The sequence below is a fragment of the Melozone crissalis genome, unplaced genomic scaffold (assembly GCF_028551555.1).
Source record: "Melozone crissalis strain CALT ecotype California unplaced genomic scaffold, PUWL_Pcris_2 ptg000243l_1, whole genome shotgun sequence".
In the NCBI taxonomy this organism is placed as follows: domain Eukaryota; kingdom Metazoa; phylum Chordata; class Aves; order Passeriformes; family Passerellidae; genus Melozone; species Melozone crissalis.
The window spans coordinates 60,431-84,518 of record NW_026536002.1 but is presented as its reverse complement, the minus strand read 5'-3'; the positions used below and the strand labels follow the sequence as shown (position 1 = coordinate 84,518).

At 44.4% G+C, this 24,088-nt stretch overlaps 1 protein-coding gene across 1 annotated transcript; it reads left to right on the top strand.

Annotated features, from left to right (window-relative positions):
* The first annotated feature begins 10,226 nt into the window (after window positions 1–10,226).
* On the top strand, window positions 10,227–23,521 carry LOC128949479 (kinetochore protein NDC80 homolog). Its single transcript, XM_054294339.1, has 16 exons — window positions 10,227–10,327; window positions 10,816–10,902; window positions 11,657–11,780; window positions 11,908–12,080; window positions 13,273–13,375; window positions 14,195–14,284; window positions 15,554–15,647; window positions 16,769–16,875; window positions 17,690–17,834; window positions 18,132–18,337; window positions 19,524–19,679; window positions 19,952–20,041; window positions 20,834–20,926; window positions 22,421–22,551; window positions 22,927–23,029; window positions 23,384–23,521. The coding sequence occupies exons 1-16, from the start codon at window positions 10,227–10,229 to the stop codon at window positions 23,519–23,521; spliced, it is 1,941 nt and encodes a 646-aa protein (XP_054150314.1).
* Window positions 23,522–24,088: the final 567 nt, after the last annotated feature.

Genomic DNA, 24,088 nt, shown 5'->3' with positions numbered 1-24,088 from the left:
ATCGCAGGAGGGTGAGTGGCAGAGCCTGACTGTAGGACTGGTGCCTGCAGCCAGCTTGGCCCCATGCCATGCCATGCCATGCCATGCCATGCCATGCCATCCCCTGGGGAAGTGCCCAAGGACAGGATGGAAGAGGGGCCGGGCAGACACCCCGCAGGGGCCGTGCTCCATCCCCTGGGGCATGCCGGGGCTCTCCCTGCCTGGGGAGCGCAGGGCTGGGCCGTGTTGTCCGGCCTCTCCCGCAGCCCCTCAGCTCTGGCTGCGCTCGCTCTTTGCCAGATGCAGCCCTGGAGCGCACACAGGAGCAGGAGTCCAGCCGTGGCCGCTTCTGCAGCACAGTGCCAGTACCTGCAGCCACCCCCACCGGGGCTGGGTCTGCTGTCCCTGCTCAGCCCAGCCCCGTGTGTGCAGCACTCCCTGCAACATCCCCGGCTTCCTGCCCTTCTCCTACAGTTTGTCTGCAAATTCATCAATAGAATGCAGGAGGAAGAGACCATCGTCATGGGCACTGGGCTCAGACCCTACTCTCCCAGCTTCCAAACCAAGCCCAGCGCTGCCCTCCTGTGTATGCTTGTAGAGGAAAATTTTTACTATCCAAACCAAGTAAGCAGCCTGAGGCCAGGGTTTGATCCTCCCAGGAATTCCTTGGCCTCCCAAGCCAAGCAATGCTGGTTGCTGTCAGCCTTTGGGGCCACATGGCAGTGTGCTGGGAAGGGAAGCACTCCTCTGGGGAAGCTGGGAACATTGCTCCCTCTGGCAGCTTTCCAAGTCTCCTGGTGCATTATCCAGGTGCCCGCCATGGTGAGGTTCATCCACCAGTGGCTCCTGGCCAATGATTGTGCTGAGCACAGGCTGGACAAGACCCTGCTGGATCTCACCGAAGCACAGCCAAATGACGCAGTCATGACGCTCCTGCGTGTGGCCCCGTCCTGTGACAGGTATGGGGCCCATCTGCCCACAGGGCTCAGGCCTCCCCAGCCCATCACCCTGTACAGCCTGGCCCAGGTGTCTGAGCAGCAGAGAGTTCCAGGGCCCTCTGGCTGCTCCTTTGGCCAGCCCCTGCATGTCAGCCCCCGAGCCTGCTGCCATGCTCCCTCCCTGCCCCTCAGGGCTCTGTCCCCACAGGGCTGGGCTGTCTGGCTGCTGCTGGCCAGGGCCAGTGGGCAGAGGCAGAACTGGCAGCCAGCCCAGGGCTGTGTCTGAGACCCCCCTGAGACAGAGTTCTGACCCCACAGAGCTGCCATGGCCATGTGGAAGACCATCATGTGCTCGCTCAGGATTGCAGAGCCAGCACTGCTGATCCTCCTGGATGTGCTGGGGAGCTGGCCAGAGCACAGCACGTGCACCTCCGATGGGGACGAAACGGGTGTCTTTGGCCTGACTGTGAGTTTCTGACAATGGCCTTTGCTGGCCCTAGGGCTGCCTCTCCAGCAGCTCTCCTTCCTCCTTCCCCCACTGCATCTCCCTGCCTCAGGCGCTGGCCTGAAACCTGGCCCAGGGGCAGCTTCAGCCCCACCAGGCCCCGTGCTCCCCCTGCCAAGGTCTCTCGGGGCCTCTCCCTGCTAAGCTTGGGCCCTGCCACATACACACCTCGGCACTGAGCGCTGTCTCGGGGGGCTATGTCCTTTGCAGGCAACTGTGGTGATGTGGAAGATCCTCCAGGTGCCCCGTCTGCCACGGATATTAAAGGTGTATTTCCCCTGCCTATTTGTGCGTCTCCTCTTCCAAGTGTTCTTCAGCACTCTGGATATGCAGAGGAGGTCGATACATTCTGGAAGGGATGCCAGGAAGAGCACGGCCTTGCCACCAGCCCCAACAGGTGCTCCATCCCACTCCTCCTGTCCCTACCATGTGGCCTGCCAAGGAGCCAGTGCTGCCAGTGTGACCTGGGCTTTGCTGTGCACACAGGTTTGCAGTGCAGACCCTGAAGTCCCTGCTCTGCCTTCTCCACTACGAGGATGTGGTGGTGGCAATGGAACGCAGGTGTGCCTGGGACACGCTGCTCTCTCTTGACACCCACCACTATGCCGTGGGTTTGCTGGCCAGGTGAGATCCCCTTCTCCCCACTGCCTCTGACATTGCTGCTCTGTGCCCAGGTGTCCCACAAAGTCCCCGTGGCCATGGGCCAGAGGGCCTTGTCACTGAGGGACGGCCAAGCACACTGGAAAAGGCTGGGACAGGAGGGTGCCCATGAGCAACCAACTCCCAAATGGCCCAGGCCCCCTTGCTGGAACGGTGGTGGGGAAAGATGAGAACTCTGTGAGTCACTCCTGGGAGAGGTTTGCCCCACTGCATCAGGGTCTTGTTTCCTTTTTCTCTCTTCAGGATACTTTGCAATTCAGCCATACACTTTTTTTCCGGGATTGCATTCTACCTGCTCGCCATGCTCGGTGAAGAGATGCCATACTGGGATTTCCCTGCCCTGGCATTCCTTGTGGAGGTGAGCCTCAAGGCCAGCGCTGCCTGGCTGAGCTGCCTCCCAGCCCTCTGCCCACTCGTAGGCACAGCTGCCAGGACAGTGCCCGTGCCCTGTGCTGCTGCCTGGGCCCGGCCCTGTGCGCTTCTGGGCTCCTGCCGGCCGGCTCCCCTGTCACTGCCCTGTGCCTTTCAGGTCCTTGAGTGCCTGGACTTGAGGGAATGCAGTGACAGTGTTCTGGAGATCCTGGCACAGAACCTGCAGAGCGAGCACATGGCCGGGCGTTACTTGGCACTCCGAGGCCTCGTAGTGCTGGGCAAGAATCCCTTGATGGTGAGAAGGGGGCAGTGGCTGAAGCCCTGCAGGTAGCGTGGGGCGGGGCAACGCAGTCACTTGGCCTTGCCTGGCCTTCGGGCGCTGGGGCAGCTGCTCCCAGCTCTCCTGCCTCCCGCTTCAGCTGCCTCAGTGCTTCGGGACAGGCCTTTGGCCTCTGGGCCCTGCGGCAGCAGGGTGGCCTTTCACAAACTTGTGTTCCACACAGGCTGAAAAAATGTGGAGCCTGACTGGAAGTCTTGTGGAGCTCCTGCAGGAAAATGATAGCGACATGATCGGGATGACCATTCTTCTTTTAAGATATTTGCTCCTGGATGATGGTGCCCTAATACCCATCCCCATTTCCCTGCAGCTGGCTGAGGCGCTCCTGCCACTCTTTGACCATGTAAGGCCCTGTGCCCACAGCCACGGCCACTGGCTGCTGCCCGGACCCTTGGTGCCCTGTGGAAATGCAGGCCTGTGCCCTGGGGGACCTGAAGCAGTTGATGCTGAGGTCTTTTGCCCTTCCTTTCATACAGGATGATAGCTAGGTGCAGCTGAGCTCCATGTGTGTCTTTCAAGAGATGCTGGACTCATTAAGCAAAGATGGAAGAAAGGCCCTGAAGTCCCACGTGCGCCAGAGCCTGGTCCCACTCTACTTCCACTGCCATGATGAAAATCAGATTGTTGCTGAGGTGAGGACTTGTGGCCGGCTGCTGTCCCCCTGGGAAGGGGCTGGGCTGTCTCCTGCCCTGGCACCTTGCGGGCTGCAGCCTCCTGCAGGCTGTGGCACTGGCCTGTGGGGCCATCTGTGCCTCTCTGCTGCTCTCCAGGCCTCCTGTGTAGTACTGAATTCTGCAGCCAGATTCCTGAAGAGAAGGAATCTCGAACAAACGCTACAGGTGGATCACACATGGAGGTTCGGCGAGAGCCTGGTAAGAGCAGCCAAGAATCCTCAGCCTGGAGAAGGGCCCTGAGGGCGGTGCTCAGTGTGCGGGGCTGGCAGCTGTGCCCCTGCCCGCTGCTGCAGCTAGAGGCCGCGCGAGCTCTGCTCCAGGCTCCCATGGCCCCAAGCCGGGTGCCCATGGAGCCCCGGCCCGGCGGGGCTGCGGGGCGGGCCGGCACCGCGGCTCCCCGGGCAGCAGCCGGCCTTCTGCCCCTCCCCTCGGGAGCCCTTGGCCAGCGGCTGCTGGCCGCGCCTCAGGGCTGGGCGGGCAGGCGTGGCCGGCGCTGGGCGCAGGCAGCGCCCGGCCCAGGGGCTGAGCCCGCACCAACCCTTCCCTCCTGCCGCTCTCTGCAGCTGGCAGAGGACAGGAGCCGAGCGGCCGAGCACCTGCGCCGGGCCCTGCGCTACGTGGAGAGCCCACACGAGCCCCAGTGAGAGGCGGCCATCAGGTTCATGGGTGAGTCCCGAGCTCGGGCCCCTCCCCTCCCCGGCCCGCCGCAGCTCGGCCCCAGCCCCGCCTGCTGCCCCGGCAGCGCCAGCCGTGCCCTGGGGCGCCGTGGAGCCCCGCCTGGCCCGGGCATTGCTGCTGCCGCCCTCTGGCAGCCGTGCCCTGAGGCGGCAGCGTGCGGCAAGGGCCCGGGCTGAGCTCTGCCTGGCCAGCAGCCCGTGTGGCCACAGCGCCGGCAGCGCCGCTGGCAGGGAGCTGTGCCGCTGGGGCCGTGACAGGCTCTGTGTTCACAGGCATGGCCGGGCGGCGCCTGAGGGGGCAGCAGCAAGAGCTGCAGCTGATCTGCACTGGTGAGTGAGGGCAGCGGGCTGGCAGCGCGGGCTGCCGGGGGATGAGCCGCAAGCCCTGCCCCGGCTGCGGAGGGCTCTGCTCCCGTGGGCAGAGCACACGGAGCTTTCAGGGCCCCGTGGGCCATTCGTGGCCAGCAGCTTCGGGCTGATCCCCTTGCTCCCTGCTGATCCCCTTGCTCCCTGCTCCCTCCTGGCCATGGCAAGAGCCGGCTGGGATGGCCCTTGCAGGGGGCTCTTCTCGGGTCCCCGCCGATCCGGGATCTGACCGTGATTCTGTTCCTCTCTCTTGCAGCCCTTGAAGAAATGGCAGATGACATCAGCCTTTCTGTCAGAAGGCTCACTCTTCAAACTTTACACATTCTCAGGGCAGAAGCTACAATTCGATATTCCATCTTGGAGGACCTGGAAGATCGGCTCCGCAGGGCGTGGAAGAAAAGGCTTCCTGTCTCAGGGCTTGGCCGCCTCTGCTGCTGGAGCTCCATGGAGAGATTATCCCAGAGGCTCTGTCTGCTGGGCCCTGAGCCAGCAGGGATTTTCCTTGTGTTCAAGACTGTTCTTTTCTTCTTTTTGTTTTCCTTTATTATGTAAATATGGAATGTGTTACAATAAACAGACTCCCAGGATCTTTCTTTTCCTGCCCAGGATCAGTAGGGCATAGGGGAGGAGGGAGAAAAAGGTGCTTGTGCTCAGCCAGCTGCCCAGGCGTGCAGCGGGCAAGGGGCAATGGCCAGAAGCCCCTTGGCCTTTGGTGGTTCTGCTGAAGCCTTTGTGCTGGTGACAGAGAGGCTGGGCAGAGGCCGGGTCTGCAGGGATCCCTGCCAGAGCGGTGCCTGGAGATGGCCACAAGCCCTGTGCCAGGCAGGAAGCACCATCCGTGTCCTCCTGCCCGGGTGCTGCTGGCTGCCTCGCTGAGGGCTCCCAGGTGCCTCTGGATGTTGCTGCTCTGGAGCTGTGGTGGGGCTGCGGCGCTGCTGCCGGGCAGCTTGGCCGGGCTGGGGCAGCCCCTGAGGGGCTGGGGCGCTGGCAAGCCCTCAGCAATGGGCTGTCAGAGGCCACAAGCAGCCCCCCGGCAGCCGCCTTGATCCTGACAGAGTTGACTTGCAAGAGGGATCCCGGGCACTGTGGAACTAACAGCATCAGTGTTGTGGGAAACCCAAATGCAGGGAAATCTCAGACCTTTGGTCTTGTCAGCAAAGCTTAAAATTAAGCACAGGATTTGATCTGAGACCTTGGATAGGGCTTCCAAACTTAGGTGCTAGAAATGAGAATGAGGATTTCTAGTTTCTAGCAGAGACAAGGGGACGAATGTTGAAGTGGAGGAAAGTTTGGAGTTTTGGAGTCCAAGATCTAGAAAAAATAAAAGTAGTTACAATGGAAAACAAGAAGCTTAGGATGCAGTGCTGTAGGTTCGTGTGTCATAACATGATTGACTAAGAAAGCTTACACTGTAGCATGAGTCCATAAGATGAAATATTGAAGGGTTAGCTCCAAACCCCAAATATCCTTGTTGGCAGTGTCTTCTTGGCCAAGAAATCCTTCAAAGCTCTTGTAACTACAAGTCTTGCGGCCTTGTGAGCCATGCAGTGCAGATGTGAGCCAAACTCACCCTTCCTGTCTGTGTAGAAGTGAAGAAAATGCAATGGCATCATGTAAAAAACTCAGAGGTCCGCTCTCTAGCTCATTCCAAACTCCTTCAACTCCTGCAGAGTGGGATTTAGCTACAAAGAGATGACAAGGACCCTTAGTGCTGCCTCTTTGACTCCAGAGCAGTTGCTTTAGAATCTTTCACATAAGCCTGTGTAGTTATGTGCCAGAAATGGATCATTGGAAGAAACTTTCCCAAGTGACTTGCATGGAGGCTTGTTTGAAGGGTATTTGAGGAGAAAGGCTCCCAGCAGAGGTCTGGGCTTTGGCCTAGCTGTGTCCCCTGCTGATTGTGAAGCGTGCCATCAGCTGCAGGGCTTTCTGGGCTAAAAAGGTCATCCAGTCACTTGGACTTGCTCTTTACGGCCTCTAAAAGCTGGACCCAATTTTGGGGCAAATTTGGAGACCGCATCTATGGGTGGATGGAGCGCCTAGGATTTTCCCAGTTGCTGGGAATGGTTCTCCAGGTCCCTGGAGTATCCATCCCATCTGGTTTTGCTTGTCCTGGTTCCCTGGCAGCTGGGGCCCTGGGCAGAGCCCTGAGAGCCTCTGAGCTAGAAGGGGGCTCTGATGGGAAGGCTGCCAAAGCTTCCAGGAAGGCTACCAGAGCTTCTGGGCTGGTTGCCAAGGCTTCTGGGAAAGCTGCCAAAACTTCTGGACAACCTGCCCTAGCCTCTTCTTATCAGGCCCCTAAGCCTCCTTATCTCACACCTGCGCAGCAGCTCGCGACGGTGCCTGTATATACTACACTGCTACGCCAGTTAGCTAAATGTCTTTAGCGGAGAGAGAAACCCAGCCATCTGCCCCCGCGCTTCCCTCCTCTCTGGTCCAGCCATTCGCCCCCCCGCTTCCCTCTGAGCGGCTTGAACAATCTGCAAGGCCGTATCCTCCGTTACTTGACAGTGACAGCAACAGCGAGTCAAGTGATGAGTCGCCCGCAGTAACACCTGAGTTGAGGCAAGGAGCTCTGGTCCCTTCATCTCCTAAGAGCTCTAGCCTTACTGCCCCATGGACTTTGCCTCCATGTCAAGTAACTGTGCTTCCTCAACACCCTCAGGAGTTCTGGGAATTTGTTAGGAGGAAAGCAGTTGAAGAAAATAATTGGGACATAATAGAAAGGTTAGGTGCTCCAAGAGTACCTCAGGAGAGCAGTGCCATTGCAAATGTTGCTTGTGATAACCCTATGGCTTTTCCAGTTTTCAATAATATTCAAGAGAAACCATCGTTTACCATATTAGTGAAGTTATGGAAATGTCAAGGTGTGGGTCAAGGATTTGATTACTGGTATATGGTCTGGTCCAGTAGAATTGATAACCTGATAACCTGATAACCTGATAACCTGACAACCTATGCTTGTGTTTTGACAGATAATGGTCCTCGATGGGTTCCTGCTCGCTGTGTCAAACCTTACTTAGACCGTGCGGGAAAGGACAGGATCGATGGTTCCGCAGCTGAGGCAGAACGTGCGGATGACACTGGCTAAGACCATATATCAGTAATTAAAGATGGATGAAGGACAGGAACGATTGCATTGAGAGTGGGAATTCTGTTGATGGTTGTGATTGTGATTTTGTGTGTCCCCTCTCTGCTTGGGTTTTTGCAAAGGGGCCTGCAAAAATCCATAGCAGCTGTATTTACAGTTCAAAAACAAAAAAAAAAGGGGGAATTGTGGAAGAGGCTAGCAGCGAGCCTGTTGGCTAAAGGAGCGAGAAGCAAGAAGAAGAAGCTGAACCAAGGAGATCAAGGAAGGAAAGATGGGAGCCTTCTGCGACTGGAGGGGAAACGACTGGAAAGTGTATCAGCCATTTTCACTAATAAAGTGTTGCCAACTGTTGCCAACGGTTGCTAACGGTTGCAAACAGTCCTAACCGGAGATCACCCCACAGACGACACTGAGTAAGGTCTGTATGTTTTAATTTTCTAAACAGTTCAAGTGAAAGTCCATTTTGATTAATAATTTAGAGACAACTGAGACTGAGACTGAGTGTGCTTGTGGTCTCTGCTTTAATGTCGTGACCGCCTCGACTGCGACACCTGGTGACTATCAAGTGCCAATCTTGCATTATTTGTTCTTGGGACTGCCTCTCTTATCCCTCTTACAATTAGTGTCCTATATTGTCTCATGCTCGCTCTTCCCTCTTCCTGGTTTGGATCCCAATTAGGTGGGTTAACAGGCATTTTATCTTCTCCTCTAGGACCTCCTCTATTTTCTCTTTCCCAAATCCTCATACCCGCAGTACGAATCATTTGTATTTCTTCAGAAGAGAACAGTATTTCTAGGATAGAATTTAATTCCTCCCACGTAAAGATGTTAGGCCCTAAAAATTGGTCTAATTGTTGGGAGATGCCTATTGGGTCTTCTAATAAGGTCTTAATTTCTTTCTTAAAATTTCTAACTTCAGAGGCGGTTAATGGGGCATTCACAAAACCAATACCACCTCTGCCCCCCCCATAGGCACTTCTCTCAGAGGAAACAACTTTTCAGTTCTCCCACATTCACCTTGAATTTTCTTTGCTTGGAATCTTGTATTATACTGATGGCTTGCTACAAGCTCATCTGGTTCAATTAATTTCTTTTCCTCTATATCTTTACAACAACAGGCCTTTTTCACTCCCTGACCTTTTGTTTGCAAACTTTCCTCCTGCTTGTGACTCTCAGTATGTTGGGGTACAGGGGATAAATAAAAAGGAGTGTTTTGTGATGTTCCAGGAATAAGAATAGGGGAAGAGGTACTTTGGGTTATGGGCTGAAATATGGGGGAAAAATAAAAAGGAGTATTTTGGAAAGTTTTGGGAGCCAAGATTGGGGTATGGACACTCTGAGTGGTACTAGAGACCAGTGTCTGGGTACTTGAGGAACCAGAGGGACTCTGCAAAACTGAAGGAGTACTAGAATGGGCAGGTTCTGGTATATTTGGGAAAGGAGATGATACAGAAGAGGGGATGCTGGGAGCAGGACAACTTGAATTAGAAGGTTGAGGTGATTTTAAAACTCCTGTGGAAGCAGATACTGAAATTTCATCCACCTCGTGAGATGGTACTGAGGGGTACAAGGTTGGAGGGGGAGGAGGAAGGTGGTCTATAGGAGGAGTCGGTTGAGGAGGTAACAGGAGGTCATCTAAGGGATCAGGAGGGGGAGGCGGAGGAAGATGGTCTAAGATGGTCTCCGTTCTGGTAGCCCAGTTTCTTCTTTTTCTTTTTCTCTGGATATTTTATATAATTTTATTTCCTCTTCCTGTTTGTCCCTTTCTAACCAACATTTAGCATATCTAATCTCTTCGTCACAAGGTTCTATTCTGGTATTGACATATCTAATTAATGCTATACATAGCCATCTTTCTTTTGTCCCATACCAGGGCCAATAAATAGGTCCTTCAGCAATACTCTCTTTAGGCCATATTTCTGTACAGTGTCTTATCATTTTTCTCTTATCTAGATACTTCATTCCCTCATTAGTATCCCAATTTATTAAAAGTTCACCTAAAGGACTACTAGGAGGTATTTTCTTAAAAACATCCTTCCCTTTTCTCTTCATGCTGGCACTTTTCCCAGCACACTGTCCCATCTTTAACTAGCAATTGGTATCCAAATATAATTTTTTTTTTTTCCAATAAGGGATATGTATTAGTTACAAATGAGGAAGTTGCAGAGGAATGGGCGGGCTCAGAACAAGAAGCTCAGGAGCTGATGTACAGCAGACGTGCTGTAAGCAGTACTTGTGTACTCGTGGTAGTGTGGCCTTTTTCCCAGTGGACTGAAATGAAAAATTTCTCAAGCTCTTTTGCTTTTGGGACCCGTAGGTCTGAAATGACCAAATATAAAGAAAGGCAAAACAGTAGGTTTGGAAGGAACAATAACACTTTTTATCAATAAAATGGTTGATTTAAAGGGCTGTGGCTGCTCTTATGTATTTGTGGAGTCTAACATAATTTTTTTTCTTTCTTCTTTTTTTTGGGTTTTTTTTTTTTTTTTTGGTCCAATGTACAGGTCTACTTGTTTATTCTGAGCCTTTGGAAAATCATTGTGGCATTTAGAAAAGAAAATACCCTTAGGTCCTGGATTTTCTGATACTGCTGGAATACTGAGGGATTGTGGTTTACAGCAGTCACAATGAGTGGAAGCTCGAGTATTGCTGGAAGCAGCAGTCGACAATCTAAGATGGCACTGAGAGTGCAGGACACCAACAAGACGGATCTTCAGACACCTCAGCTGTAAGTCTGGCTGGTCATGTTGCTAAAAATAAGTATATAAAACTAATTCTGAAGAGATTTATCATAGTGTGTTTGAGTGTGAGTAGCAACTGAGGGGAAAAAAACAAGACAGTGAGAAGAAGGCTCCCTACAGCCAAGGGTGTTTGCACATGTGCTCCAGTTTTGCAAAAATACTTCCTTTCTGTGTACTTGTGTCATGTTTCAAATTGTAACACTTTGTTACATGTTTCTGAGGAGATAGCTGGATGCATCAGTTAACCTTTCTAAGATGTTGGGGGATGAAGGCGCTTAGGAATATATGACTGTTTGTATCACTCTTGTATGAGCTATGTATGGTCTATGCTGGGGTCTATTCCTATGTCTATTCCTTTTAAATATTCCTTAAATATTTTAGATTCTATTTACAGTCCTGTACTATAAGAGCTACTTACTATAGCTCTTGTATGAATTGGTAGTAGTAGTCACTTGAATCTTTTTCTGCTCCTCAGGAAGGACAGAAGCACCTTTGAGAAGCTGAGCATGAGCAAACCTACATCTGTAGCTTCAGAAGGAAAAGCCAGCTGTTTGGGGAACAGGTATGGATAGCTTTAGTTGTCTGCACTGTACATTAAAACAAAAATGGTCCTCTAATTTTGGTATTTTTCTTTCTTGACAGATTTTCACTATAGGGAATGATGGATCTGAGGCAAGCAGACCTTCAGGTCTGCCTTCCTCCAGTCCTTGGTCGCTAAACAATAATGCTCTGGAGCAGGAATTGCTTTGGGAGCTTTTTTTTTTTTTCTTTTGGGAATGATGTGCACTGCAGACCTTAAGAGTATCTCAATACATTTTCTTGTTTAAGGAAGAAAGACATCTGAAGTATACTCTGCATTAGTTTCCTCTCTCTAAGATACTAACTTTCCAAAACTCTATAATCTTTCTACTTAGCTCATGACTTTCTGTGTTATGGGTATCTTCTTGATAGTACCCCATTGTTGCAGGGGTTATTCCTTTTAAATATTCCTTAAATATTTTTAGAGTTTATTTACAGTCACCAACATTATTTTTTTTCATCTTTGGGGTATTTTTCTGCTCTCTAAAAGTTTATTTATTTCAATAAAATGAAGAAAGTATTCATCTAGGATGCAGTAATCTTTGTTGTACTTATGGCATTGTGACTTCCAGGGTGATGATGTTTTTCCAATGACCTTAAACAAAGAGAAAACTTCAAGTATCACTTTGTATAACAAATGGAAAGAAAACATAAAGCTAGCAGTTGTGCCTTAAACATGAAGAGAGTTCTTCTTTCTATGTATTGTCACAAGACCTGTATTCATTGTCTGTCCCTAGCGCGAGCGGGGCTGGAGGGTCAAGCAGCAGCCTGTACGGTGTGTTTGGGACAAAAAAGATAAAGGATCCCAGGCCCCTTCATGACAAGACATTCATCCAACAATGTATCCAAAAGCTTTATGAGGTAACATATGAACTTGTTCTGCATGTATGTTATGAGGTGTAAAATGTGCTAGGCAAAGTGGTTATTTCCCTTGGTTTCAACTATAAATTTTATTTAGTGACTGGTATTCCGTGTTTCTTTTGCACAGTTCCTTGTTGAGAATGCTTATGCCCACGATGTTTCCGTGAAATCACTACAATCTCCATCAGTTAAGGACTTTTTAAAGATCTTCACCTTTATCTACAAATTCCTCTGCCCTTCTTATGAACTGCCTGACTCAAAATTTGAAGAGGAAATTCCCAAAATTTTCAAAGCCCTTGGGTAAGATGATTATTGTTAGTCTCCTGGGCTGAATAGATATGCTATGGCTAGAAATTTAAAAGCTAAGAATTCTGCATTGATAGTTGGGCGGAATGGATAGGTTTATTTATTCAGATGAGACTCTAAAAGTACAATGTTGTGATTGTTTTGTTTCACTTTTGTTTAACTCTAGGTTTACTCTCTGATTTTCAGCATCTGCTATACATTTTATATTTGAATTTACAGAACTATAAGCTCTGGGAATCTTGCTTTGTCATGTAAAATTTAATTGATTATTTGTATAGAACTTTGGAGGACAAGGCACAATTTTCTTTTACAGGCCTTTCTGTTCATTTTGTTAGAATCTAAGAACTAAAATTTCCAGAATTTTGGATCAAGACAATTTAATTTTAGTTTAAACAAATTTAATTTAGTTTAAAATATGTTTTCCTGCAATTTTTCTCATTCTGCCTTCAAAGCAGAATGTGGAAATAACAAAATTACTGTTGAGGGGAGAAAAACACTAAGTAGCTGAGTGGTTTACTGCTGAATTTGTTCAGTGTTTGAAATCATTAATGCCCCAACATTGTCTTGGAAAGAAAATCCTCTGCCTCTTGATAACAGTGAATTTTCAGTCTCATTTAAAAAAAAAAACAGGAACTGTATACCCATGATGGTGTCAGAGTGCCAGGGCTCCTTAAATGTAGGTGCAAATCTTTTTTGCACACTTCTCAGCATTTTAATAAAGTTTTGTTTTAATCTATAACATTTGAAACTGCTGATATAGCTTAAAATGTTGCAAAGGATTCCACTCTGCTGCACCAGGGGTGTAATTCTGGATAAAATGACTAATTCTGACAAGTCACTTGAAGTTTTGAGAGCTCAAGGAGCATCTGGATGACACTCTGGATCATATGGTTTAGTTGTAGGCAGTCCTATGAGGAGCAGGGAGTTGGATTTGTAGATCCTTACAGGTCCCTTTCAGGCCATGTTATTCCATGAGTTGCAAAATGAGAAACCCATGATAATTGAATAGAATCGTACTGTCAGAACTCAACTAATTTCCTTTGAAGTACAGTAGAATTGAGTTTGCTCTTCCTTCTGTGCTTTCATCTACATAGAAAAACATGCTGCTTTGTTTTCAAAATGTGCTGGTTTGTTTTCATCACTGTCTGCCACAGCTATTAAAAGTGTATCTTCTTTGGCCGTACAGGTACCCCTTTGCTCTGTCAAAAAACTCCATGTACGCTGTGGGAGCACCACGAACCTGGCCTCAGATTGTGGCAGCTTTGATTTGGTTAATTGATTGTGTCAAGGTAATGTTTGTCTTAAGATAAATATTTTCACTTTCCAGGCTGGAATGTTAGTTTCAATACAGATTCAGTACATATTTTCTACAAATCTTTGTTTAACATATATGTAAACATATATGTTCTTAGCTGTCATCTGGGAGCTGACCCTTGGCCTAATGTTTTGGTAACTTTTAAAGTGAGCTTTTCATGTTATATTATGATAGGGTTTTTTCTTTACATGTATGCACTGGATAAATTAATGTATAAAAGGAGGTGGCAAAATGCTGATCTGTACATACAATAAACGTGAGAAGTTAATGAGTATAATCACTGAATGGAACGTGTATCTCCAGCGCAAATGTTGTGACATCTGCCATTCTCCCCTAAATTTGAAATCTAAGGATGGGATTTTCAATTGAAATGATTCAAATGTTCTGTGATTCTGATACAGAGTGGCAAGTTTTTGGTTTGAGTGGGGTGTTTTTTATTTAATCTTGGTTTTGTTTGGTTTGTTTGGGTTTTTTAGTAGTCCTAACAGTTGTTGCTGCCAACTCAGGACTGAGCAAAATTTGGCATCTGTGACAGAAGTTGACCACTGCTGAATTGAGTGCCCAGGAAAACCCTGTCCTTTTCTGCTCAAAAGACACGAGAGAATTTGGCAGTGTTGACTGTCTAGCTCATGCCTCTTTACCTGTGTGTTTAGTCAGCTCAACACAGGTTCATTCCAACCTGCCTGCTGAAATCCTAATCCAGTGTTACTCTGCTTCTTTTCACGAAAACCAGCATGGAAACTAATGGATGTCTTCATGTTTGCTCTTTGTTGTGTGCACCTCTGCTTTTCAGCTGTACAATGCGATCAGGGAAAATGCACCGTCGTTCGATGACACACAGAGCTGGGGAGGAGAGACAGATGATGGAATTGTACATAAAAAGGTACCATAAAAAGGAAATTAGTATCAGAATTGCTTAACTGGATTTTGCCATGTGCTGTAACAACACAATTTAATTACAGTTTAGATTGCTGGGTCATGTATTTATAGATTCTGTTCCCTTTTATATTCACAATGCTTTCTAGGAGGTAGAGTAGCATTGTGTAAAAAACCTGATCAACTATTTCCTGAGCAGGTATGATGATCAGTCTATTGGTGTAGACTGGGTATTAAACAAAATATTCTCTTTATTTTATATTCACCTTATTCTGCAAGTATATACCGTTGTCCTTTGTAGAGAAAGGGCATCATTATGCTGTTTATTTTTTTAGAGTTTCCGAAATATTTTCCTTTAGCTCTCAAGACCTCTGAGGTTAACTGCAGTGCAGTATAAAGACAGTGACTTAATTCTAAATATAGTGACTTGTGCCAATATCTACTCAGTTTACTATGTAAAAATTGGTTGTAAAGTTTTATTTCTGAGCCACAAAATAGGGTGGCAGTATAATTTGAGCTCTTAATCCAACAGCTTGCTTTCTTTTTAATTTATCATGGATTATTAGAACTACTCAGATTTAACTCAGTGTTAAATCACAGCAGGTGTTTGGAGAGGGTTGCATTATAAGCTAAAACATTTAATTAGAAATTGCAAAAATAAAGTAAAATCATAATTTTGGACTAAGGTTACAACATGATGGTTGGCAACTAACAATGCTTTTAAACGAAATACGTTCTTCTACATTGGCACTTCTGCATATATATATAGATACAAAATTCACAATACTGGTGTAATTGCTTCTGAAGCATCTGTGACTTAGTGTCCAGCAAATTCTTTTTGGGTAACCTTTCTTTAATTCTAGATAAGAGTACTTTGAGACCTGCAGATCTGAATTTTAATGGTCATATTTATAGAAAAGGCCTGTTAAACAGACCTGCAGTTTCCATAAACTAGCCTGAGAGAATCATATGCATCAAGATGAAAAATTCTTAAATATTCTATCTACAATATTTGTTAAATATCTTTTTAAGAAATACAGGATTTCCAGACCTTTCTTAGTGTGAATTATAGTTGTCTCCTTCTGCCTGAATATATAATCTGTTGACATTCTATGTTCAAAGGGAGGAAAAAAAATTAATTTTACAAAAGTACAATCGAAGCATTAAGGATATTTTTGATGTCTGTTTAATTCCACTGATTGAGTAGCTTTAGACTATCCAGATATTTTACAGGTCTTGGAATTGTTGAAATGAAAGATTTTTAAATTGCTTTCAGCTTTTCATGGACTACTGTGTGAAGTGCTATGATCTTTCCATGAAAGGGAGAGATACCTTTGAAGAGTTGGATGCTGAAGTGCAGTCAAAATTAAGTAAGTTTTTAAATTCTAAGTATTCAATTGTGTTACTGGCTTCCTTTCTCCTAGCATCAGTTTGTTCAGTTTATGAGTGAAAGTGATCTAAGGGAGTCTGAAACACCTAAGTATGTTTCAGTTACTTCAACTTAATGCTCTCTTTTTTAAGTGTATTTTGAGCAGTACAGATGGGTAGGTCATGATCTGCTATCAGCTGTAGCTGTGTCACCTGATTTTTTAATGTCTTTGTCACAGAAAACCAGTATACAATTCTTCAGATGTGAACTCCATCTATGCAGATGGCTCTTGTTTCTGTCTGGAAAAGCTAACAATTAAAAAAAAGAAAAATATTTTCAGAGGATGCACAGCTGACAAGAAAGTTCAGCTTTTGAAGATCTGAAAGCAGTCTGCAAGAGTTCCAAACTCTGTTGTGAGGGTTCTGTATGTGATTCAGCATGCACCTGTGTTTGTCTTCAGGGAGGTAGAAAATTATTGGGTTTTTTTGACTCGCTCATTTCACCACCTGCAGAAATACAAACACAATGTGAGAAAAGGAAGAAAAACATGTCTTACTTTCTTTGCTCTCCTATGAAAAGCCAGACTAAGGGCCCTTTGTTTGCAAACTGGGGCCATCAATTGGAGAGGAAACAAGATACCACACTGTTACTGGATATTGGGAAAAAATAATCATCCCATTTTTTGGCAAAGCCAAATTAAGTTGGGGAAAAGATGCCTCAAGAAGCAAGGAAGTATATGGATAAGAAAGAGGTTGTTAAGTAAGTTTGATTTGTTCTAGCTTCACAAGGTAGTCCTGACTTGTACACTCTCCTGTGGTGTGGGCTGCATGAGAGTTTGGAAACCCTTACCTCTTGGGAGTGACTTTGGCATGAGAACTCTTTCTGACATGAGGACCGAGAAACCCATTTCTCTTCTTGTTTCTTCTGGGGTTTTTGCCTGGTTACATTTTAATGAAAGGTTTTTCTGGTAAGTTTCTTGGTTGTTTTTAGTTATTTTTTAGTGAAAAATAATTATCTAGATAATGGGTATTTACTGTGCTGAAGCTCAAGTTCAGGTACTCAAAAGAGGTGGTGATATTGAGATAAATTTGTAACTCGAGTCTCTCTTCTGCTCTCCCACAGAGGATTTATTTAATGTAGATCCATTCCAGATGGAAAGTTTAGAAGCTGAGAACAAAAGACTTCAAGAAGAGATTGCAAGACTAGAAAAAGAAAAGGAAAGTGAGCAGGTTAGTAAATTGTGTCTGTTTTTATGGAGGAGTTGAATTTTATAATATCGACCATTTCTGAATGAAGATACTTATGATACATAACAAATGGAAAAATTTCAGTGCTTTGAGATTTTAATTAGGCCAGATTTTTACAGACTCTATACTATTAGAGAACAAGGCTTTTTTCTGTGGAATCTTCAGTACCTATTTGTTTGATAATGTGCAGGTATTTACAGGTAATAAGGTCTTATATTGACTGAAATATCAATAAAATACTTGAACCAAATTTTTTAATATAAATGTCAACATTATTTTTTTCAAGTGTGTTGGTATTCAAATATGAGGCATGGGATTCAGTGGTAACAAATATATTTTATGGAAAATACTTTGCTTGAAACTCTGGATTCTGCTTTTAATACATCCTGAGTTTAAAAATGGGTTAGTGGCTGTGCAGGTGGCAAATTGAAATTCCTGCCAACTGTGCAAAATGTGCTGAGTTTATTCCTGGTTTTCCATGCCCCTGTTTCATCTGCCCTCCATGTATTATTAGAGTTAAGTTGTGGACTACCTGTAGTAAGAATTGTCTAAAGCACTGTCTGATGCAAATGAGAGACATAATGCTGAAATGCAAGAATCTTTTCAGCCTTCTTTGCTTTTATTTTAAAGGTGTCCTGACTGGACTTAGCTGTCACAGAGATAAAAAATTATTAAAGTTCTTTATTCTATATTTGTGCTGTTGATGTTGATCAATTACTCTACTGTCTTATCTGGAAAGTGAAGTCATTATTTTATATTTATCTAAGAGTGGTTGTTCTTTTCACCCATTTCCTAGGATCGTATAGCAACGCTACGAAATGTGAAATCGTCCCTTGAAGCAGACGTCCAGAACTACCAGGCTTATTTCGCTAAAATGAAATCTCATATATCCATCCTTGATCAAAAACTGGAAAGTGTTAATGATGAAGTTGAGGCAGCAGGTAAGGAGGACTTGATCACAGTCAGGACAGTGAAGCTAGAAATAGTCTTCAAATAATTGTAGTTCTTAGCTTGAGAGCAGAGCAAGGTACTTGGAGTAGCACGATGCTACAAATAAACTTTCCAGAATGGATTGCTAATAAAATTTTTTTTTTTGTCTGATAGCTCTCTGTACACTGGAGTAATGAAATGGTAATGTTATGTAATAACTGTGTCATTTACTCATACAATACAGAGGTGAGGTTTATGTATATAGGCTGGTATTTTATGTCCATTTCACAAATGTTTTATGTACTTAGAGGCAGAAGTAGAAGCCACGAAGCGGGAGAATGCCCGGCTCCGGCACATCTTAGATAACCAGAAGTACTCAGCTGCAGACATTGAGAGAATAAATCACGAGAGAAATGAGCTGCAGCAAACCATTAACAAGCTGAATAAGGAGCTGCAAGAAGAACGAGAACTGATGTGGAATGAAGAGATGAAATATGCTAGGAAGAGAGACGCGGTATGTGAAAACCCCACAACACTCAGAGGTGGCTGCCAGTTTTCATCATGCAAGCTTAAAATTGGATTCTTGATAATTTCTTTCCTAAATAATCGAACACCACCATACGTGTATCTAACCAGGCAAAACTGACAAGAATGGCCTCTGTTTACAGTATCTCTGAAAAATGTTGCGCTTTTTCCCCTTTTTCTGTTTTGCACTGAGTGGAAATGTACTTTTTTCCTGCATCGTAAGAGATGTGTCTAGAATATGAAGCATGGTAAGCTGTCACTGCTGTAGCATTTAGAGCTTTGATAACATTAGCATGCCATTGCTTTGATAACACAAGAAATTACAGGCTAATGTTAATATTTCAGAGCAAGGAAGTAAGGCAAAACTAGTGAATTTGAATCAATAGTTTTGCATGCATTTAGGGCCTGATTAGTTCTTTGTGTAGCAGTTGTAACATATTTCAAGGGCCAAGTTCAATCCCTTCAAACAGAGTGAAAAGATATAGTCCTGGAAGTGATGGGATTTAAAAGCTTCTGCTTTGCCAATTGGAGAACTAAAGAAAAAATTTCAAATATGTTTGGTAGGGTCACCCTTTATCAAGCACTTTTATCAACTTAAATCTTCAGGTGCAAGTATGAAGCATATAAAACTGGAAAAAAACCCCTGGGGTCTTTAATGTTTGCATTTAATAGCACTCATTAATTAGAAATTAAAGCATTTAATAAGCTTTGTTTAAAGGCATGCTCAAGTTAGTTTGTTGTTAGGATGTGTGGCTGTGTGGCATTTCCTGTCAAAACTAATGAGAGAAGGCATATTGACCTTATAACTGATCATTTGTTTAGTATTATTTTCCAGCACATTTTTAGTTCCCAATCAGCTAATTCTCAAAAACTTGAGGCAGGAAAAATTATGGCAGATGAATACGGAAAAACCACAGGTGAAAGCATTCAGTGTTCTCAGCCATAGACACTAAGAAACCTCAGTGTGCAAACTCTGAACGAACCATAAAACAGTACCTAATGCAGCAAACTGCTGTGCTGGCATTGCATGCAGCTCTTGAATACTGTGGGGTAGCAAGGAATTATGGCTACAGAGAGCAACTCAGGAACTTGTTTAAAGTACTATATGAATACTTCTTGCACATCTTTTCACTTGTATCTCTTCTATGATTTGTGCCCTTTTCTCCTCTGAGCAGATTGAAAAGCAACTGGCAGAGTATCATAAACTGGCTCGAAAGCTGAAATTAATTCCAGTAAGTGCTGAGAATTCCAAAGGCCACGACTTTACCATGCACTTTAATCCTGATGATTTAGGACCAAATTTCCTAGTCAAATACAGAACTCAGATCATGGTAAGTAGAATCAACACTGAAGGCTTTAGATAGCACTCACAAAAAAAAAGTGTTTCTTTGGGAATGCTGGGAAGGTCTCTCAATCTCACAATGAAATGTCATTGAAAAGCTTGTGTGATGAGTCACCATAATGACATTGCAGTATATGAAAGAGATTTGGTATGGGAGAATACAGTAGCCTAAAAAAAATAAAAGGGAAAGATGTACTGGGGTGCATCTTGGTTCAGATTAGCAAATTGCATTTGTTCAATCTTCTTGTATACGTATTACAGGCTCCCCTCATGGAGATCATCAACGAGACTGAGGAAGAAATTAGTAAAGCCACTCAACAGAAATTTACTCTGGAAGACACTTTGGAACAGGTGAGTTAGTTAAAGAAGATTAACACTAAGATACCAACCCTAAAACCTTATCTGCCTCTTTCATTCAACTTTTTGCATAGTTAAAGTGTGATGTGTTGGGTTGGTTTCTTGAATTACTTGGGTTTTTTCTGAGGACAAGTAGAGGGGGAGAAACTGTGAGAAAACTGCTTTTATTGTAATGGAACCTAAAAGTTTTTCTAAGAACTGAGGTCTTTGTTGGTTGAAATATCGTGTATTCCCTGAATTAAAGTTTATGTAGCTTACATATACTTGACCATAACCATTGGAAGTATTTGTTTCTAATAAGTTGCCCGTTCCAGTTGATTGTGTGGCTTACCATCACCGACAAATTGTCATCGGGAAGATTTTTAGTACTATTGGATTTGGGACAGATTGAAAGAAGGAGAATTTTATTTCCTCGTTCGTCTACCTGAGCATGGTGTTCTGCGGTATGGAATGTCCTCTTGGCCAGCTGGCCTCGCTATGCACCTTCCCAGTCTCTTGCCTGTCCCTGCCCTGCTCAGTGAGGGGCCCTGGGAAGCACAGAAAGCCTTGGACTGCTGTGCTAGCGCTATTCAGCAGTAGCCAAAACTTGGTGTGTTACCAACACTGTTTTAGCCCCTCATCCAAAACAAAGCATAACATAGGCTGCTATGAAGAAAGATAATGCCATCCCAGCCTAGCCTAGTTTAATGGTTTAACCTGTTTAACCAGGTGTGGTTTGTGATGGCATGGATTTATATGTTGGAATTCTTTTTGAACCATACTTCCTTGGTTATGTTTTCATCCTAGGTGAATGTAATGCTAGAGGACAAGAAACGCAGTGTGAAAATGCTGACAGAAGAAGCTGAAGAGCTGGATGATCTTTACCAGCAGAAGCTTAAGGTACAACTTCTTACACCTTGATGACAACTTATCCTTAATGATAGCCTTATCCTTAATTTTTGTATTTATCGATAAATTTTTGGGTTGCATTTTTGTTTGGGCTTCTGCCTTTGCCTTCTTCCTTCCCTCTTAGAGGATTTTTTCATTCTTTTCAGAAAAGTGATTTGACTGCCACCTTAACTGAATCAATTTTCACTTTCTTGTAAGAGAATCTGGCATCCTACTGTAGCAGATCCTGTAAATCATAAATTCCTGCATCCAGTAATAAAAGCAGCAACAATCATCTGACCTCAGGATATCTCCGGGCATGTGCTTGAAGGAAATTTTAGGATCAACAGAACCTGTCTTGTCTAATCGATTTGTATATAATAAATACATTTTTACAGTTTTTAGTAAACATGTTTAATCAGCTTCTGTAAAAACGAAGGAAAACATTGACCAAAAGCATGTTAAATTGTTTTAATGATCTCAAACTGTTACTTCCTTTAGCTTCCTTTGCCAGCACAGGAGCAGTCCCTATTCTTTTCCCCACTTGCAGTTCAGCAACAAAACATAACCCTCTCTGTTAACAACTGAGTGGCTATTTTGGTAGCTCCCAACTTCTCTGACAACACTGCTTTAGCGGGGCCGTGGTGCCCTGCAGAAAAATGTTCTTTGAACTACACCAATATTTACCATATATGCTCCTGTAAATCCAAACTCCTGTGCTACAGCCATGAAACAGGGCTATTTCGCTGCTAATACCTGCTGAGGCAGGTGTATATATAGGTTTATAAAGGCAATTAATTTCGTTTCTATTTTTCAAAACCACATGACATTTACCTTTTGATCTGTGCTCTTGCATATACTTTTCTCCAAAGTTAAGCTCATAAAATACACACTTGCCACCAGACGCTTAGTCATTTAATTCCTCTTCTAATATTTAAAATGCTGTTTGTAAGTCTTAAGTATTAAAATTATTTTTGAAGGATGATGTTTCAGTAATCTACCGAAGTTGCATGTTGAGTTGACGTCAGAATTTTGTTTGGTTTTGTGGACTGTATAGCATCAACAGTGTCATTCTCCTAGAAGAGATGATTATTTGGAATTATACTCTCTTTCAGACAAAAAAGAAAAGCTATTTTCTTACTCAGATGTGGTTGTATTTTTTAACCTAGAAACAGTTGTTCATAATGTGCCATTTCTAAGCTATTTAGACTATGTAAACAACACTTTGTGAGCTTTAACTCGGAAGGGAAAGTAGCTGCAACACAGGCCTTTAAATGTGGTTAAAGGAATAAAGAGATGGTTAGGCTTATTCTGGGATGGGGATGATACAGAAACTTTAGGTTTGGGAGGGATATCCTTGGGGCTTTTTTCAGTTCTGAACTTGGAACTATTTGCGTGAATTTTGAATTCAAGTATTAGGATATAATCAGGTAACAGAAAGAAAAAAAGATCCGAATTATACTTGAGAGAGGCCATTTTTTTTCTTCTCCTTCCTTATGACAACAGGAGATACAAGAAGAAGACAAGAAATACGCAAATGAACGGAAATTGTTTAAGAAGCATAAACAATTACTTGAGAGTGGTGTCTATGATGGGCTCAGTGAAGCTGCAACTGAATTGCATGATATCGAAAGAGAGTAAGGCTCCTAACTTCCATGTCTGCCTTGTTTATTTTGGTTTTTAAGGATAAAGATATTTTCTGGAATGTAACATACAGTTGTTTCATCAGGTATCCATCTCAGTGTGTTAATTTCACAAGTTAACAACTGAAAGATGTTTCTCCTCAACAGTATTTTGCTAAAATATTTGTCTGCTGTATCAGAACTCCTGTTTTCCGCGTAAGGGTTTTTCTTTAAGTTGAGCATTAATATATTGTAACTCGGTTCAAATTAATACTAATGGAAAAAAAAGTATGGCTAAACGTGATGATAAATCAGACTTGAAGTGATTGTTGTAAATGTCAGGAATTCTCCAATTATGGACATGACCTTCTGAGTATCTTTACCTTTTAGATATCAAGTCGTTTTGCTAAGAACAACAGAAGAGAACAGAAAAATTGATGCTAACTTGAGTCGTCTTGTAGAAACAGTTGCTACTCATATAGAATCTATAGTGGTAAGCTAAAATTTGATATTCAGAATTAAATCTCTCTAGAGACATTTTGCAGTTAAACACTTGGAAATTAGAGCTTACTCTTTCTAAGGAAGTATCAGTTATTTAGCTGCTACTAAGCCTGCGGATTCTAGTTAAATTTTCTGACAAAACCTTTGGTGTAAATAATCAGAATTGGTTGTTAAGTGTCAGAAGTAACATCCTGTCAGGTTAAACCTGCTTCTGAGAGGCGTCTTTCAGGAAGGTGTTTAACTGAAATCAGTTAACCTGTGCAATGACTGCTTAAAATGCTTTAGCAGAATCAGTAAAATACAGGCCATGACAGAGCTAATAAAGCTCTCTGTACCTCTTTTCTAGAAATACCTTGAAGAACAGAATGCAAGAATAGAAAGAGACGATGAAGAATTCATGCCTGAAGGTCTATTGTCAAACCTGACCAGCATCCTAGACACTTATAAAAAGAAGGCTGAAAGTGTCTTATCACTAGAAAGATGAAGATAAGGTTTTGGTCCCATTCAGTGCCATTGTTTGCCATTTTAGCCCCATTTTAGTGCATTTTTTTGCTATTTTAGGGTAATTTGGAGAAATTGGGAGAAATTTGAGCAATTTCCTGCTCCACAGGGTCACTGAGGGAGCGGGCCAGGGACAGGTACTGCAGCTGGTGCTGGGGGAAAAAACAGGGAAATTGGTTAAAGATGGGGAAAATTGGGAATTTTGGGAGAAAATTGGGGGAAAAACCAAAAAAAAATGGGAGAAATTTGGTTAAAATTGTGAGAAATTGTGAGCAATTTGCTGCTCTGAGGGGTCCGAGAGACGCCAGAGCAGGGAGAGGGGCTGGAGATGGAGCTGGGAAAATGGGGAGAAAATGGTGAAAAAAGGGGGAAATTGGTTAAAAATGGGGAAAAGTGGGGAAAAATTGGGAAAAAAAAATTGGGGAAAATTGGAAGAAATTGGGGAAAAAAAGAGAAGAAATTGGGGGAAATTTGCTGCTCTGAGGGGTCCCCCTGGGAGCGGCCCAGGGAGAGGTGCTGCAGCTGGGGCTGGGAAAATGGGGAAAAAATT

Bases quoted from the DNA above. Each gene is read 5' to 3' on its own strand.
- LOC128949479 (XM_054294339.1), top strand. From the start codon at position 10,227: ATGAGTGGAAGCTCGAGTATTGCTGGAAGCAGCAGTCGACAATCTAAG. The intron at 12,081-13,272 runs GTAAGATGATTA...TTGGCCGTACAG, and splicing joins AAAATTTTCAAAGCCCTTGG to GTACCCCTTTGCTCTGTCAA. The intron at 13,376-14,194 runs GTAATGTTTGTC...TCTGCTTTTCAG, and splicing joins GGTTAATTGATTGTGTCAAG to CTGTACAATGCGATCAGGGA.